The 15,787-nt window shown below is 38.1% G+C and overlaps 1 protein-coding gene across 2 annotated transcripts in view; it reads left to right on the forward strand.

Annotated features, from left to right (window-relative positions):
• BEND7 (BEN domain containing 7) overlaps positions 1–15,272 on the forward strand; it is a 125,237-nt gene extending 109,965 nt beyond the window's left edge. For both annotated transcript variants that reach the window (XM_049881966.1, XM_049881965.1), the window contains exons 9-10: positions 1,321–1,374; positions 12,881–15,272. In XM_049881966.1, the coding sequence (XP_049737923.1) occupies positions 1,321–1,374; positions 12,881–12,942 (116 nt within the window). In that variant the 3' untranslated portion in view covers positions 12,943–15,272. The remainder of the gene's footprint in view (positions 1–1,320; positions 1,375–12,880) is intronic.
• The last annotated feature ends 515 nt before the right edge of the window (positions 15,273–15,787 follow it).

The following is a 15,787-nucleotide window of genomic DNA, read 5'->3' on the forward strand; positions in this document are numbered from 1 at the left end:
CCAGTGGGAAACGCAGTTAATGTTTTAGTATGTCCTTCCTGTATTTTTTCTATGAACAATTTAAAAAATTATCAGCATACTGTATAACCTATTGTTTGACCTAAATATTTGTATTTGTTACTAAATATTCTTCTGCATCATAGAAGAGTGGTTACTACTCTACCCCAGCCAAACTTGCTCTTGAATATTTTATCTCCTCTCAGTGTGCTCTTTGTGGTGAATTTAGCAGATCAGCGGACAGTGGGGAAAACAAGTTCTCACTAATGCCAGTGTGTATCATTCTGAGGACAAGATGTTAGAGGATGAACTACAGGTGGAAATATTTGACCTTTTCTAGCCATATCTAAACCCTAATTGTTTTGAAGCAACAATAATAAAAACAAGAGCAGCAGAGTGTTAGTTTTGCTTTCCACCAACTCAGCATAACACCTGGATGCAAAAGGCCTGGCCTCACAGTGTAGGCTTCATATGCACATGTTGCGTTGCGTCAGCAGGAAAGCGCTTTCGAGCAGGAAACTTCTCAGGGGGACCACCAGCCCTGTGACATAAAAAAAAAAAAAAAAAAATTTTTTTTTTTTTCCAAAATGGTGCAGCCAGCTATAATGAGATGTTTGACCTGTCCATGACACATTAGGGGAACGTGAAGAGCCCACCAGCTATCAGGAGACATGTGGGCACCTTTTTTTCTGTTTTTGCATTTGGCAGAAAGTTTTCTGTGACTGAAGGATTTGCTTGTGGAAAACTCTTAAAGGACATGGGCACACATCAGAGATGAACAAAAGTTTGCATCTTAAAACATAGATATAAAGAATCCTTTGAAAAAAATGTTTATGCCTTCCGATTTCCTTTGTGACTGTGTGGATGCCATTGTTAGACTGGCGGCTCTAGAGTCTGGATGAATTTCCAGTCATCTCCAAGGGAAGGCTGGTGCTCAAGATTCCCTGAGCCTGCTCCACAGGAGTGGTCCCGGCTGAGAAGTAAATGTCCAGCTGGAGTTCACCAGCCTCCATGCCTTCCATGATCACATGTAAACAGATTTGGGTTGGGTATTTAAAGCCTGTATAAACACTGAAACTGAGCTGAGCTCAACCATGAATGATCAAGTAATCATTTTAATTGATTTTATGTCATGATCATCACAAAATTATTTTATTTAAATAATGATATTAAAATCTATAATGTGAACCAGCTGAAGCTGAAAAGGGAAAAGAAAGGTGAAACCTGTTATGTATGCTGGTGTTTTCTAATTGTATTGCTGTATTCAGTAAAATGAATGTGCTCCCTGAAACTAATGAGATTTGTGTTTATGTTTGTAACCAGCCGAGGTAGCTGACTGTGATGAAAGACTGGACAGCGTTTCTCTACCACCAACAGGTAAAACACATTTACATTTTCATTGCCTGCTGGAAAATACAGTGCAAAAAAATTTTGCATCTCTAATGTTGTTAACATTAGAGATGCAGATGCTTGAGCAAGCTGCTCCTATAAGGGCCCTAGCCCCTAGTCATCAGAGGTTCCTAGTGCCCTATGTGCAGAGTTTTCACATTGAATAGAAAAAGCATGAAAAGCTACATTTTCATCACCCTGCTTCATATTTATAAAAACCTCAGAAAAGTGAGTCTTAAGAACTTAGTATCACGACGTTTTGCCTATCAAAACCTTCACACATTAAAAAATATATTAGCATAAAATGACAGTTCTTTTTAGAACAGGGATCGGTTTTGTACGATTGGATTCGTACTCATTCTGTCTTGCTGTTTCCCCCAAAAGGGTTTTGAGAAGCAGTCACTGATTGCTAGTCATATCGTGGGCACCCAATAAATAAAAAACTAAAACCAAACCAGTTGCCATCGGGTCAATGCTGACTCATGAGATTAACTGAGGGATTGAATAAGCCAGTTCATCTGCTGTTGGTGGTACATTCCTAATACTACAACCAAATCAGCCGAATGCAACATTTCATTGAAGCATTTACTGCATACTCTTATTTTGAGCTATTGACATAATTCTACTGCACATTGACTCTCAAGTATTACTTCTGACCCTGCCCTCCTGCCTCTGCATCTGTTCGTACCTGAGAGCCTGAGGGACAGGCATCTGTTCAGTGAGCCATGTGTCAAACAGTTAATTCCACCAATTGGTAGCAGGACCCTTTTCTCTGCCCACAAAGCCCAGTCACCACCCTCACCCAACCAAGAAAAAAAACCTAAGTGAAAAAGTTTAACTCTGTTTTCTCCTTCAGATTTGGGTTAATGTGTTTTTTAATTCATTTCAATAAATATTAATGGAGTACCTGGTCTGTGTTAAGGTCACGTGCTCATCAATAGTACATGTTCTGAGATGGCAGCAAAAGCAGAGTTCACAGGTGGAGAACAGGCATGTTAGTGAACTTCAGAGCAACAGGAAAGCTTAACTGTGTAAACGATGCTTTGCTTTCTTTGTCGTTGAGTAGCTGAGCAATAGAGTGATGGAGAAATAAATGAGCCACATAGTGTAAAAAGGATCTGCTTATATCAAGTTCTTATCACATATCATCATTATATAAAAGAAATTTCTTCTTTGGCAACATTTCACTTTATAAATTAAGAGAATTAAAAGACATGATCTCTATGGTTTATTCCCAGTCTGTAATTCTCCAAATATCAGAACTCATTTGGGCCTTGTTCATATCATCTCTGGCCCACTCCCAATAAATACATTAAATACAACTGCTAACAAAATTGTACATCTCAGGAGGCCCTTTGGAGACATACTAAGTATAGGTATCATGCTTCTCTCTCTAATTGTGCTTCCCAGGGTCATTCCTCCACCCCACTCACCTTTCCCACCCTCCCACTGCAGCCAGGGCTTCTGTCATCTGTTTGACACATTGTGCTTTTTTTTTTTTAATTTAAAAAACCATTCCTCTTGAAATAATACCTTTGCATTTTCGTGTTTGAAGATGGAGGCAGAGGGATGTTTCAGGTAAGAAACTTGAGCACAGCAGAAGATAGCCCCTCATAGAACAGAAAGAAATCTCATGGACTCTGAGCATGAGAACACACTTTAGAGATCATCTAATTTAATCTCTTCTTTTTATCCAGTCCTTTTATTTTACAAAAAAAAAAAGCCCAAAGCCCAGAAATATTAAATTACTTTCCCAAGGTCTGTTTCAGATGGCTTTCATTCTGGTTGAAGGCCCAGCTAGAACCCAGGTCTCATGAAGCCACGCCACTGCACCAGATAGCTTTCTTATACCAAACCCATTGCCATCGAGTCAATTCCGACTCGTAGGTCACTATGAGATGAAATTGATGCGTCGGCAATGGGTTTGGTTTGTTTTTTTTTTTTAATACCTAAACCAACGCCAGCTTTTATCTGCATATTTCTTAAAGATCCTAAGAGATGATTTGTCTCGCAGGTTTCACAATTGGAAGTTTGTCATAAATCCACCCAATTTAAACTCATTTCCTCAGAGTACTTTTTCCAGTTTTGCTCAAGGCTGTGAGGTCTTCAATGGACACAGGACTAGAGCACACCAGCACTGACATTTAATACAAATGTCATTTGATACAGTTACTAAGCAGCATGATAAATAATAACACTTGTCATTTAAAAAGGAAAAGAAGTTACAAAATGATCAAATTTTGCAGTAACAAAATTAAATAATCTTGATAGCTTAGTATATCTCTAGATTGCTTCTATAAAGTTAACTCCCCAGTCTGGTCTGCTTTGAATACACTGCTACTACTTATACCCTCTTCCTTACTTGTGCCTTACTAAGATCCTCTGGGTGGTGCATTCCACCTCTCTTGCACATGTAGCTACATCCTTGAACTTGAGACTCACTGGTCAGAACCATGTGAGTGACCAAGGGCTCTAGTACAGACCTTCATTATCCCCTTTATCTGAGCTTTCAACAGTTGGTCCTTTTTAAGATTTAATAGTGCCTTTATTACCTTTTTTTGTTTGTTTGGTGGGGGGAAGCTGGTCATGCAGTGATTAAGAGCTCGGCAGCTAACCAAAAAGTCAGCAGTTCAAATCCACCATCCACTTCTTGGAAACCCTATGGGACAGTTCTACTTTGTCCTGTAGGGTCACTATGAGTCGAAATCGACTCAACGGCAATGGGTTTTATTACTCTCTTATGGTCTTTTTTGTCCTTCCAAATTTGGGTGTGTTTTGTGTGGTACAAGTGCAGGAGGTAAATCTTTGACTGTTTCTATGAACCAGAATTGGCCAGTGCAGGGTTAGTCAGACAGTCAAATGACATTTGTTTTAATGTATTACATATAAGCAACCCTTTATATGTCTATTTTTAACAAAAATGGATACAGATTTTACAGTGGAGAAATTTATTTTAATTTGTTTTTCCTCAGCCCCATCAGTAAGCCTTTTTTGAGGAACTATCAGGAGTCAGCACTGTGTTAGGTTCTGGAGTACCTGCCCTCAGAGACCCCTTAGAGTAGTGCCACAGGCAGAAGCAGTAATATAGATGTGGAGAGAGTGCTTTGGTAACAAAGAAAAACCATTTATGTTTTGGGAAGCATTTGTGTTTAAGAAAAAGTATAAACCCATAACCCATTGCTGTCACATCATTTCCGACTCATAGCAACCCTGTAGGACAGAGTAGAACTGCCCCATAGGGTTTCCAAGGCTATAATATTTATGGAAGCAGACTGCCACATCTTTCTCCTACAGATCCGCTGGTGGGCTCAAACTGCCAACCTTTCAGTTCACAACTGAGTGCTTAACCACTGTGTCATCAGGGCTGCTTAGAAAGAGTTTAGAGGAAATAAAATTGGAACAGTGCTTTCTGAAATTTAAAACTTTCCTTCTGAATTTGAGGTCAGTTAGTGCAGAGTTCATCTGGACTTAGTGGATTTTGTCATAAAAAATTGTCATCCTCTATGTACTTTTGTTTAAAAAAAATGAATAAATTTAAGGAACCAGAATAAACCATATACTAGGACACAAAACAATTCTCAAACAAATTTAAAGATTGAAATCATACAAAGCATCTTCTGTGACCATAACAGTATGAAGCTACAAATCAATAACAGGAAAGATAAGCGGGGGGGGAGAAACATGGAAACTAAGTAATATACTACTAAAAAACTGTTGGGTCATAGAAGGAATCAAAAGTGAAAAAAATTCCTACACTCAAAAGAAAATTCAGTCTCAACGTATCAAAACCTTTGGGGCACAGAAAAAGTATTCAGAGGGAAATTCATAGCAATAAATGCCTATATTAAAAAAAGGAGAAAGATCTAAAATCATTAACTTAAACCCACAACTTTAACAAATAGAAAAAGAAGAGCAAAAGAAGCCAAAAGCTATGAGAAAAAGAAAATAATAAAGATCAGGGCAGAAATAAATAAAGTAGAAAAGTAATAGAAAGAATCAGCAAAACCAGAAGTTGGTTCTTTGAAAGGATCAATAAAATAGACAAACCACTGGCTCACTGGCTAGATTGACAAAAGAAAAAAACAAAAAAGGCAAATAACCAAATGCAATTGGTGGCATTACAACTGATCCAACAGAGATAGAGATGATCATAACTGATTACTATGAAAAACTGTACTCAAACAAATTTGAAAACCTAGACAAAATGGGCAAATTCCTAGAAACACGCTACCTACGCAAACTAACAGAGAGGCAGAAAATTTAAAGAAACTCATTATAAAAGAAGAGATTGAAGATGTCATCAAAAAAACTGCCACCAAAGTGAAGCCCAGGACCAAATGGCTACATTGAGGAATTCTACCAAACATTCAGAGAAGAGTTGACGCCAGTCCTACTCAGTCTCTTCAAAAATATAGAAGAGGAAGGAACACTACTGAACTCTTTCTGTGAAGTCAGTATAACCATGATACCTAAACCAGGCAAAGATATAACAAAAAAAAGAAAATTACAGACCAATATCCCTTATGAATATAGATGTAAAAATCTTTGACAAAATTCTAGCCGACAGAGTTCAGCAACTTACCAAAAAAATCATACACCATGATCAAGCAGGATGCTATGGATTGAATTGTATCCTCCAAAAAATGTGTATTATAAATCCTAACCCCTGCCTATGGTTGTAATCCCATTTGTGAATGAGTTGTGTTTGTTATATAAATGAGGCAGGGTTAGGTTATGTCAGTGAGGATTAGGTTATTTTATTATGTTAATATGGTAGGATTAGGGTCTATCTTGAGTCAGTCTCTTTTTTGATATAAAAGAGATTAACCAAGCAAGCGAGATAAGCAGAGATGGGGAGGAAAGATGCCAAGTCACATGAAGATTGCCCAGGAGCAGAAGCTCAAAAGAGACAGGAATCTTCTTCCAAAACCAACAGAGAGAGAAAGCCTTTCCTAGAGCAAGCACCCTGAATATGGACTTCTAGCCTCCTAAACGGTGAGAAAATAAATTCTATGTATTAAAGCCACCCACTTGTGATATTTCTGTTATAGCAGCACTAGATAACTAAGACATGGAATTCATACCAGGATTACAAGGGTGGTTCAACGTTAGAAAATCAGTATAATCCAACACATAAATAAAACAAAGGAAAAGAACCATGTGATCATATTAATTGATGTAGAAAAGGCATTTGATAAAATTCAACACCCTTTCCTGATTAAAAACTCTCAGCAAAACAGGAATAGAAGGGAAATTTCTTAACTAGGAGAATATACACAAAACCAACAGCCAACATTACACTCAGTGGAGAAAGGCTGAGAGCCTTCCCTTTGGGAATGGGAATGAGACAAGGATGCCCATTATCACCACTGTTATTCAACATTGTACCGAAAGTTCTAGCCAGAGCAGTAAGGCAAGAAAGAGAAATAAAAGGTATCCAAATCAGAAAGGAAGAAGTAAAACTCTATTTGCAGATGACATGATCCTGTGCATCCAAAAAATAAACCAAACCCATTGCTGTCAAGTCAATTTCAACTCACAGGGACTCTATAGGACAGAATAGGACTGCCCCATAGGGTCTCCAAGGAGCACCTGGTGGATATGAACTGCCAACCTTTTGGTTAGCAGCCGTACTCTTCACCACTATACCACCAGGGTTTCCAGATCCTACACATAAAAGACCCTAAAGATTCCATAAGAAAACTGCTGGAACTAATAGAAGAAATTTAGCAGTGTTAACAGTGTACAAGATCAGCACACACAAGTCAGTTGGGTTCCTCTACACTAACAAAGACTACTCCAAAAAAGAAATCAAGAAAGTAATAGTATTTACAGTAGCCAATAAAATATCTAGGAATTAACCTAACCAGAGACATAAAAGACTTATACAATGAAAATTATAAAACATTGCTACAAGAGATTAAAAGAGACCTACAAAAATGAAAAGACATCCCATGCTTGTGGATTGGAAGACTTAATATAGTGAAAATGTCAGTTTTACCTAATTCAATCTACAGGTACAATGCAATCCTGATATAAATCCCAACAACATTCTTTACTGAAATGGAAAAACTAATGACCAATTTCATGTGGAAAGGAAAGAAACCTCAAATAGCCATAGCAATATTGAAGAAAAAGAACAAAGGAGGAGACCTCACGCTCCCCGATATCAAAACATACTGTACAGATGCTGTAATCAAAACAGCCTGATAGTGGTTCAACAGTAGACACATAGACCAGTGGAATAGAATTAAGAACTCAGAATTAAACCCAGTCATCTATGAACAACTGATTTTCAACAAAGGGTCAAAGTCCTTTCAGTGGGGCAGAAAACAGCCTCTTTAATAAACAATGCTGGCAAAACTGCATATCCATCTTTAGAAAAATGAAGCAGGACCATACTTCACACCATACACAAAAACTAACTCAAAGTGGATCAAAGACCTAAATGTTAAACCTAAAATCATAAAATTCCTGCGAGAAGACTGTGGGACCTAATCTTTGGTAAAAATAGGATAACAAGCATGACGACAAATGCATGACTAGAAGAAGACAAAATAGATAAATGGGATCTCATAAAAATTTAAAACGTGTGCTTATCGAAAGACTTTATTAACCAAAACAGAAACTAGATAACTGGGAGCTCCTAAAAATCAAACACCTATGTTCATCCAAAGACTTCACCAAAAGAATAAAAAGATTACCTACAGACTGGGAAAAAGTTTTTGGCTACGACAATTCCGATTAGTGTCTGATCTCTAAAATTTACATGATGCTACAAAAACTCAACAAAAAGGTAACCCAGTTAAAAAAATGGGCAAAGGATATGAACAGGCACTTCACCAAAGAAGACATTCAGGCGGCTCACAGATACATGAGGAAATGCTCACCATCATTAGCTATTAGAGAAATGCCAATCAGAACTACAGTGAGATACCACCTCACCCCAACAACGCTGGCATTAATCCAAAAAACACAAACTAATAAATTTTGGAGAGGTTGTGGAGAGACTGGAACACTTAAACACTGCTGGTGGGAATGTAAAGTGGTTCAGCCACTTTGGAAATCCATTTGGTGCTCCCTATTAAAAAGCTATAAATAGAACTACCATACGATCCAGTGGTTCCACTCCTTGGAATAATCTTAGAGAAATAGGAGCCTTCACACGAACATATATAAGCACACCCATGTTCATTGCAACACTGTTTACAACAGCAAAAAGATGGAAGCAACAAAGGTGCCCATCAACGGATGAATGGATAAATCACTTACAGTATATTCACACAATGGAATATTATGCAACAATTAAGAACAATGAGGAATCTGTGAAACATCTCATAAAATTGAGGAACCTGGAAGGCATTATGCTGAGTGAAATTAGTTACAAAAGGACAAATATTGTATGAGACCACTATTATAAGAACTCAAGAAACAGTTTAAACACAGAAGAAAATATTCTTTGATGGTTACGAGGGAGGGTGGGGAGGAAGGGAGAGAGGTATTCACTAATTAGATAGGAGACAAGAACTATTTTAAGTGAAGGGAAAGACAACACATAATACAGGAGAGGTCAGCACAGCTGGACTAAACCAAAAGCAAAGCAGTTTCCTGAATACAACCGAACACTTTGAAGGCCAGGGTAGCATGGATGGGGGTTTGGGGACCATGGTTTCAGGGGACATCTAGGTCAACTGGCATAACAAAATGTATTAAGAAAACATTTTGCATCCCACTTTGGTGAGTGGCGTCTGGGGTCTTAAATGTTAGCAAGCAGCCATCTAAGATGCATCAATTGGTCTCAACCTACCTGGAGCAAAGGAGAATGAAGAACACCAAAGACATAAGGTAAAGATGAGCCCAAGAGACAGAAAGGGCCACATAAACCAGAGACTCCATCAGCCTGAGACCAGAAAAACTAGATGGTGTTCGGCTACCACCAGTGACTGCCCTGCTAGGGAACACAACAGAGAATCCCTGAAGGAACAGGAGAGCAGTGGGATGCAGACCTCAAATTCTCATAAAAAGACCAGACTTAATTGTCCAACTGATACTAGAGGGACCCCGGAGGTCATGTTCTCCGGACCCTTTGTTAGCCCAAGACTGTAATCGGTCCTGAGGCCAACTCTTCAGACAGGGATTGTACTGGACAATAAGACAGAAAAATGATTCTGATGAGGAGTGAGCTTCTTGGGTCAGGTAGACACTTGAGAGTATGTGGGCAACTCCTCTCTGGAGGCAAGATGAGAAGGCAGAGGTGGATAGGAGCTGGTTGAATGAATACAGGACGGAGAGGAGGAGTGTGCTGTCTCATTAGGGAGAGAGCAGTTAGGAGTATGTAGCAAGGTGTGTATAAGTATCTATATGAGAAACTGACTTGATTTGTAAACTTTCACTTAAAGCACAATAAATTAAAAAAAAAAAAAGACTTTATTAAAAGAGTAAATAAGTAAACAGTCAACCTACAAGGAGCCCTGGGGGCGCAGTGGCTAAGCAGGCAACCTACAGACTGGGAAAAATCTTCAAAAACAACTAATCCAGTAATCTCTAAAATCTATAGGAAACTTCAGCAACTCAACAAAAAAACAAACAACCCAATCACAGAATGGACAAAGGACATGAGCAGAACGTTCAGCAAAGAGGACATCCAAGCAGCCAACAAACATATGAAAAGATGTTCATGGCCATTACCCCTTACCCATTGCCATCGAGTAGATTCCGACTCATAGTGATCCTATAGGACAGAGTAGAACTGCGCCGTAGAGTTTCCAAGGAGTGCCTAGTGGATTCGAACTGCCTACCTTTTGGTTAGCAGCCATAGCATTTAAGCACTATGTCACCAGGATTTCCCGTTAAAAAAAAAAAAAACCATTAGAGAGATACAAATCAAAACTACGATGAGATACATCTTAAAAAATTCCACTGCTGTAAAGTCGACTCCAAGTCATAGTGACCCCTTAGGACAGAGTAGAATTGCCCCATAGGATTTCCAAGGCTGTAAATCTTTACAGAAGCAGACTGCCACATCTTTCTCATGTGGAGCAGCTGCTGAGTTCGAACTGCTGACCTTTCAGTTAGCAGCTGAGTGCTTTAACCACCACACCACTACAGTTCCTTCATCTTACCTGGCTAAAATGGCACTGATTAAAAAAAATACCAGTAAATGTTGGTGAGGATGTAGGGAGATTGGAGCCCTTATCCATTGCTAGTGGGACTGTAAAAGGGTACAACCACTATGGGAAACTGTGTGGTGCTTTCTCAAAAAACTAGAAATAGAACTGCCCTATGATCCACGCTATGAATCGATATCAACTTGACAGCAGTGGGTTTGGTTTTTAGGTATGATCCAGCAATCTCACTCCTAGGCGTATACCCTAAAACCAAAAAAAAAAAAAAAAACCACAAAAAACCAAGTCCATTGCCTTAGAGTCTATTCCAACGCATATACTCTAAAAAAACCCTTAAAGTGTAGAGACCTAAAAATGACACAAACAGGCATGTGCACACCTATGTTCATTGCTGCATTATTCACAATAACAAATAAGTGGAAACAACTCAAGTGCCCATCAACAGATGAATAGATAAACACATTGTGGTACATACATACAATGGAATGCTGTGCAACCATAAGGAACAATGATGAGTCCACGAAACATAACATGGATGGACCTGGAGCACATAATGCTAAGTGAAATAAGCATTTAAAGGCAAATATTGTATGATCCCTCTTTTATAAGAAGACAAGAATAGATGTGTAGAGACCAGTCATCCATCGCTGATTACCAGGGAGAGGAGGTGAGGAAGAGAATATACGCAGACCTTAGAGACTTGTTATTTTTGGTGATGGGAAAAGTGGCACCAAATGTGGATGTAGTGAGTATAGCACAACCAATGTAAAAATGAATGTTTGAGCACATATGGATGAGTTAGGCATTTTGGTATACAGGTAGGTACAGGAACATACATAGGTAAGAACAGACAGAAGTATCTGTAGGCATGTATAAATATAAATATGTGGGTACAGGTACATACAGTCATTGAAGACACAAATAACAGATACTCCTCAGACGTAACCAGACACCTTCCAAGATTGGTTTTCTGGATTTGAAAGTTTAGGACCATAGTCTCAGGGGACAACTGAGTCATTTGGCATACTACGGCTGCTAAACCAAAGGGTCGGCAGTTAAACCTGCCAGGAGCTCCTTGGAAACTATGGGGCGTTTCTACTCTGTCCTGTTGGGTCGCTGTGAGTCAGAATCGACTTGATGGCACTGGGTAGAAGTTCACAAAAATCATGATCTGCATCGTAGTGAAGTGAGTAGTGTCTGGGGTCTTAAAAGCTTGTGAGTAGCCATCTAAGATACAACTATGATCTCTACTGGAAGCAAAACACTAAGAAGATAACCAAAAGCTCAGAGAAGAAACAAGTCTGCATGAGCCACAACCTCATATGCCCTGAGACCAGAAGAACTAGATGGCGCCCAGCTACCACCACTGGCTGTTCTGACCCAGAGTCACAATAGATGGTCCCGGATAGAATGGGAGAAAAATGTGGAGCAGAACTCAAATTCTTAAAAAAAAAAAAAAAAAAAAGACAAACTGGGATAGTTGAGAACAGAAGACTCCCTGAGACTGTCACCCTGAGACACTCTAAAACTAGAACTGTGCCTATCCCCTGAGGGCACCTTTTAGCAAAACAGCAGAGTGGCACACAAAATAAAGGATACTACCCATAAGATCTGTGCTGTACTTAGGAACCATATGTATGAGACCAAAAGGTCAGTAATTACTCAAAAGCAAGGATAAAAAGATAATGGGGCAGGGAAACTACAGTACTGGAAATGGAATAAACGGAACACAAAGAGAATGTTGACACGCTGTGATAAATGTAACTAATATCACTGAACAATTTGTATGGAAATTGTCAAATGAGAACCTAACTTGCTGTGTAAACTTTCACCAAAAACTCAATAAAATGTTATTTAAAATAAAAGAAGGAAGAAATTTAAATTTGTCACCCAGAGACAACCTTTATTGAGTGTTTTTCCCGAGACTTTATCTTATTTATTTACATGATAAGATCAAATACATATGAAATTGTGTTTCCTGGGTTGTTGTTTTTTTTTTTAACCTGACAAGTATTTTTCTGTTTAATTACAAATTCTTTATAAGCATTATTTTAATAGCTGCATAATATTCTCTTTTGCAGGTAAATCACATTTAACTATTTTCTGTTGCTAGACAATAATACTGTAGTATATGGACATAGGCATGGTCTTTCCTGTAAAAATAATCATTTCAAGTTCCCAGTTTCTAAAATTGCACATTTAGCACAACTAAAGCCTTATGAAAAAATAAGCAGTTTAAATATGATACCTCACCAAGAAGGTTTTTCACTCTTGTCTAGAATACCTATCTCAGCCATGTCACAGAAAAGTAAATAACTCTTCCTTATAGAAACAGTTTCTCCCCATTCATTTTCTTGTCTCTGTTGTAGGTAACATATTTGACACCAGGACAGAAAACATGGATGACACAGAAGCAGACTTCACTGTCTAGACTTTGATTCGAGTGACAATTTTCTTTAGCACCTGTAACTCTTCCGTTTGAATTTCCTCGAAGATCCACGTAAGCATTTCAGGTTACTGCAAAGTGTGGGTGTTCTGTGAAGTTTACCCTTCATGTTTGAATAGTTTTCATATACTTTCTCAGTAATATGTGATGATCAAGCCTCCAATTTGGTATAAGATTTTTTTTAATCATTTTTAGAGTTGATTTATTACCCTTTAAAAGTCCAGCGTGTAATCCAGTTAGTTCATTGTCCATTATAAAGAAGCAGTTCTCTCTTCCCGGCGTTTTTTCATAACCTCAATGTGACTGTATAGAGTTTGGAAGTATATTTATTTTCATGTAAATTGCTTAGATGCAGTATTAAGGAGAGTGGTGTTTTCCAATACTGAGAGAGCAGTTATGAAGGCCAAAATTAATTAGACCTTCATCTGCCTAGAAGATGAAAAAGTTGTTTTAGGAGACGAGATTGCTCTGATCTATTAGATGAAACGCTTGTGACATCAGTTCCCCCAAAACAATCATTTGTGACTGAATAAGTGCAAATGATATATGAATTATTAGGAAAGAAAACTGTCACTTTTTTGTAAAATCTAGATTGTATCAACACAGTGACAAAATAATAAAAAGGTGAGAAGCTCAAAGCAACCAGTTATCTAGCTACCTGATGCCTAACAACTATTTTAACAGATGATTTTAACTTGAGTTGCTGCTGGCCCTGTAATTTGACATTGTGGTGACCAGCCACAAATGCACTTAATTGATATTATATACTTCATTTGATTTCTACTACACTTGCCCTTCATTTTATATAAAACCAGTATATTAAATTCTGAATTTTTTTTTAAAAAGCTATATTGCCATGTGGGCATTTGTTTTATAGAATTTACCTCCACATTCCTTTCTCTAATAAGATTGTGAATTTAAAATTCCATTTCATTTAGAAACATTGCAGATTTATACCTCCTGATTATATAAAGCAAATTACCTTGGATCTTTGGCACTTGATCCAAAAGCCAAAAATTGGCATGAAAGAAGATTTGACTCTAGAAAGCTCTCCACCACATCCCAGGGAGGAAACTTGCCATGTGGACAATTTAATACCTTTCCTTTTATCAAACCATAGAATATCCCTTTATCGAATCCCACCTTTCTTTTATCCACCCATAGAACTGTAGAGCTAAAAATTACTGTAGAGATCATTTAGTTCAGCCCCCTCATTTTGCAGTGAGGAAACTGAGGAGTAAGTCTAAGTGGGTGTCCAGAGCGATTAACCCACCAGTGTCCAGCCAGGCCTAGAACCTAAATTTCCTTACTATCCTGGCCAAGGCATTTGTGTCAGATCACACTGAGACATTAAACCAAGAGATAGGAAGGGAGCTCTGGGATAAGCTAGTACTCTGCTGACGATCATCTAGTCACCTGAAGATGACAGGAGGCATTCCTGTACTGTGACAGAACTGGTTCTAGGTGTGGCTTGTGGAATCAGTCTAACCACTAGACAGTTACATCTCATATATGTGTGTCTTTTTTTTCCCCTTCTTTTTTTTAAGTTACAAGAAGGTTCAGAGAAGTTGTTTCCATCATGCCTTTTAGTTAGCCTTTTACATTTCAGGCCAGTAATGAATCCTGTTCCTGAAACCAGTCCCTTTGTTTATCAGGTGGTCTAATTAAGTACTAAGAACCAGGGCTTTTGTTTTTCTGCAAAACCTGTCTTAAAATTTGTCTTCTGCCTCCCAGAAGGAAATATTTCTCAAGGGACTAGAACAGATTAATTAGTGACCTTTTTGTTCAACCTTATTAAAATATGATGAATATGTTGCTAGTAAAGGTGGAAGCATTTACCCTAGAACTGTGGAATCTGTTAAATATGCACCGTGAACCTTCAAAACCGCTTCCTTCCACGACTGGATGACCACTTGGATTTTTCAGCACTTGAGGATCAGGGAGGATTGTTCAAATATGTGCAATGGATCCATAAATTGGAAATACATATCATAAAACTGCAACAGTAAAATCATATTTTGTAAATTAAAATTGTATTTGTGTTTACTTACTGTGACTACTGTTCAGACTTTATTCAGAAATCCTTTTTATAGGCTTCTTAGCAAAAAATATTATTCTGTATCTATGGATAATGTCTCAATCTCCATGTATATATGTTTTATTAATGTGTAAATAATTAGATTTTTTTAAATTACTATGTTCTTTAAAAAAATTCAACAAAGGACTAGTTGTGAAAATGGTGTATAACATCGTGTTGTGATATCAATTCCCAAGATTCTGTTTATGTCCGTTCCAGAAGAATACAATAAATTACTTTAAATGAACATGTTTCTTGCTTGTATGCCAGTCCTCCTGTGTTTCTGAAGAGGAGTCAGTGCTATTCATTAATTAAAAGGTATTTACTAATACTCTGGTGAGATGAAAGTTATATCTCCTTATGAAGATAATTTTTAAAAATAAATAAACTTGATTGCCACCCGAATGAAAGTCTTCAGACATTGGAAAGCAGTGGGCTTTGTCTGGCTTGTTAGATCAATGGCTATAGCGAGTCCCCCAGCAACACTTGAGCATTAAGTACTGATATGCTTGAAGCCTAATTTTAAATGAATTAGGTAGCATTATAATCTTCACTTAAAAGGTTAAGCTCTGCTTCTATGGAAACAACACATCAGAAGGACAAATCGATCTTCTGTAATGCAAAGTGGCTGTTAAAACATAATTACTTTATTCTCTTCCCTGGACACAGGAGGGCACTAGCCCTCACTGGTTACCTGCCCCCATCCTTCCTCCAAAAGACATCCCCCGGCCCCTACCATTGGACACCCACACC

This window comes from Elephas maximus, chromosome 4, assembly GCF_024166365.1.
Source record: "Elephas maximus indicus isolate mEleMax1 chromosome 4, mEleMax1 primary haplotype, whole genome shotgun sequence".
NCBI classification, from domain to species: Eukaryota; Metazoa; Chordata; class Mammalia; order Proboscidea; family Elephantidae; genus Elephas; species Elephas maximus.